General features: G+C 59.4%; 1 protein-coding gene across 1 annotated transcript in view; it reads right to left on the reverse strand.

Annotated features, from left to right (window-relative positions):
• The window catches only part of DEPTOR (DEP domain containing MTOR interacting protein), a 158,478-nt gene extending 157,647 nt beyond the window's left edge, over positions 1–831 (reverse strand). The window contains exon 1 of the mRNA XM_003782380.3: positions 521–831. Within this exon, the coding sequence (XP_003782428.1) occupies positions 521–642 (122 nt within the window). The 5' untranslated portion in view covers positions 643–831. The remainder of the gene's footprint in view (positions 1–520) is intronic.
• Between the last annotated feature and the right edge of the window lie 326 nt (positions 832–1,157).

Below are 1,157 nucleotides of genomic sequence, written 5' to 3' on the forward strand. Positions count from 1 at the left end.
AAAAAAAAAAAAAAAAAAAAAAAAAAAAAGACTTGTCTAAGAAAAGGAAAATCTAGGGAAAGGGATCAAGTGGACTTTCTTATTTTACCTAGGAGTACAGGGATCTGGGGTCGGCTCTGGGCACCCCACCCCGACGGCTCTTGCTTTCTAGGCAGACTAGGCATGGGCTACCAGCAGGGAGGCCTGACAGCTGCCAAGTACCTGAGAAGAGGGACAGCGCGCGGTAGGTGGCAGGGAGTCTGCCGCGCGCAGAGCTGCGGCAGCAGCAGGGCTAGGGCGCAGCGCGCACCACCCGCTAGCCTGCTTGTACCCTGGCAGCCCCGCGCCAGTTGCGAGTCCCAGGGCTCAGGGCTGCAGCTGCTAAGCGCGGGTGCAGCGGTGATCATTCACGCGTCCGCACTCCTCAGGCTGCCCCGCGCGCTTCACAAGCCGCGAGCCACGGCGCGCGTGCGCGCAGGACTGCAACGGGCACCGGCTGGCAATGCCACCGCGAGCCCACCCGCTGTGCCACTCGCCTTACCGTAGCTGCTCCCCTGTGACCAGGACCTCAGCCATGCGCTCCAGCTCCCTTTGCTGTGTCCCGCCACTCCCGCTAGTGCTGCTGTCGCTGCCAGCGCTGCCAGCGCTGCTGCTCTGCTCCATGGTCGCGACCGCGCGGCTACCACCGCCTCAGCTGTCCGCGGCGGGCTGTGGTGCTCGGATCAGTTCGCCCTCACAGAGTCCTCCCCCGCCATCTTTGTTCCGGGCAGCCCATTGCTCTGACACGATTGGCTGGAGAGGGAATCCCGGAGGGTAGGCTGAGGCGCTAGGCGAGTCCCGCCCCCAAAACTTCAGCTTGGAGGCGTGGCTAGAGCGCCGCGTGGTCGAGGGGCGGGGCTGAAGGTGGAAAATATAAACATCTGGGCGGGGCGCCGGTTCTGAACTGTGTGCTGGTGGAGGTTGAATTCGATGAGCTCACTTCTTCACGCAAAAAGCTCAGGCTGAAGGCCATACCCCCAAATTTCCAGAGGGTAAAAATAATGGCAGTCTAGCCAAATAGTGAACAATGAAGGATGTACACGTCACTGCAAGGCATGGAGAAATTAAGCATTCTTCTCATTCCAACCTCTCACCAAAGACAGTATTTTACCTTATGATGTAATCCATGAAGAACGCTG

Source organism: Otolemur garnettii, unplaced genomic scaffold (genome assembly GCF_000181295.1).
Source record: "Otolemur garnettii isolate 467f Iridium unplaced genomic scaffold, OtoGar3 scaffold00004, whole genome shotgun sequence".
In the NCBI taxonomy this organism is placed as follows: Eukaryota; Metazoa; Chordata; class Mammalia; order Primates; family Galagidae; genus Otolemur; species Otolemur garnettii.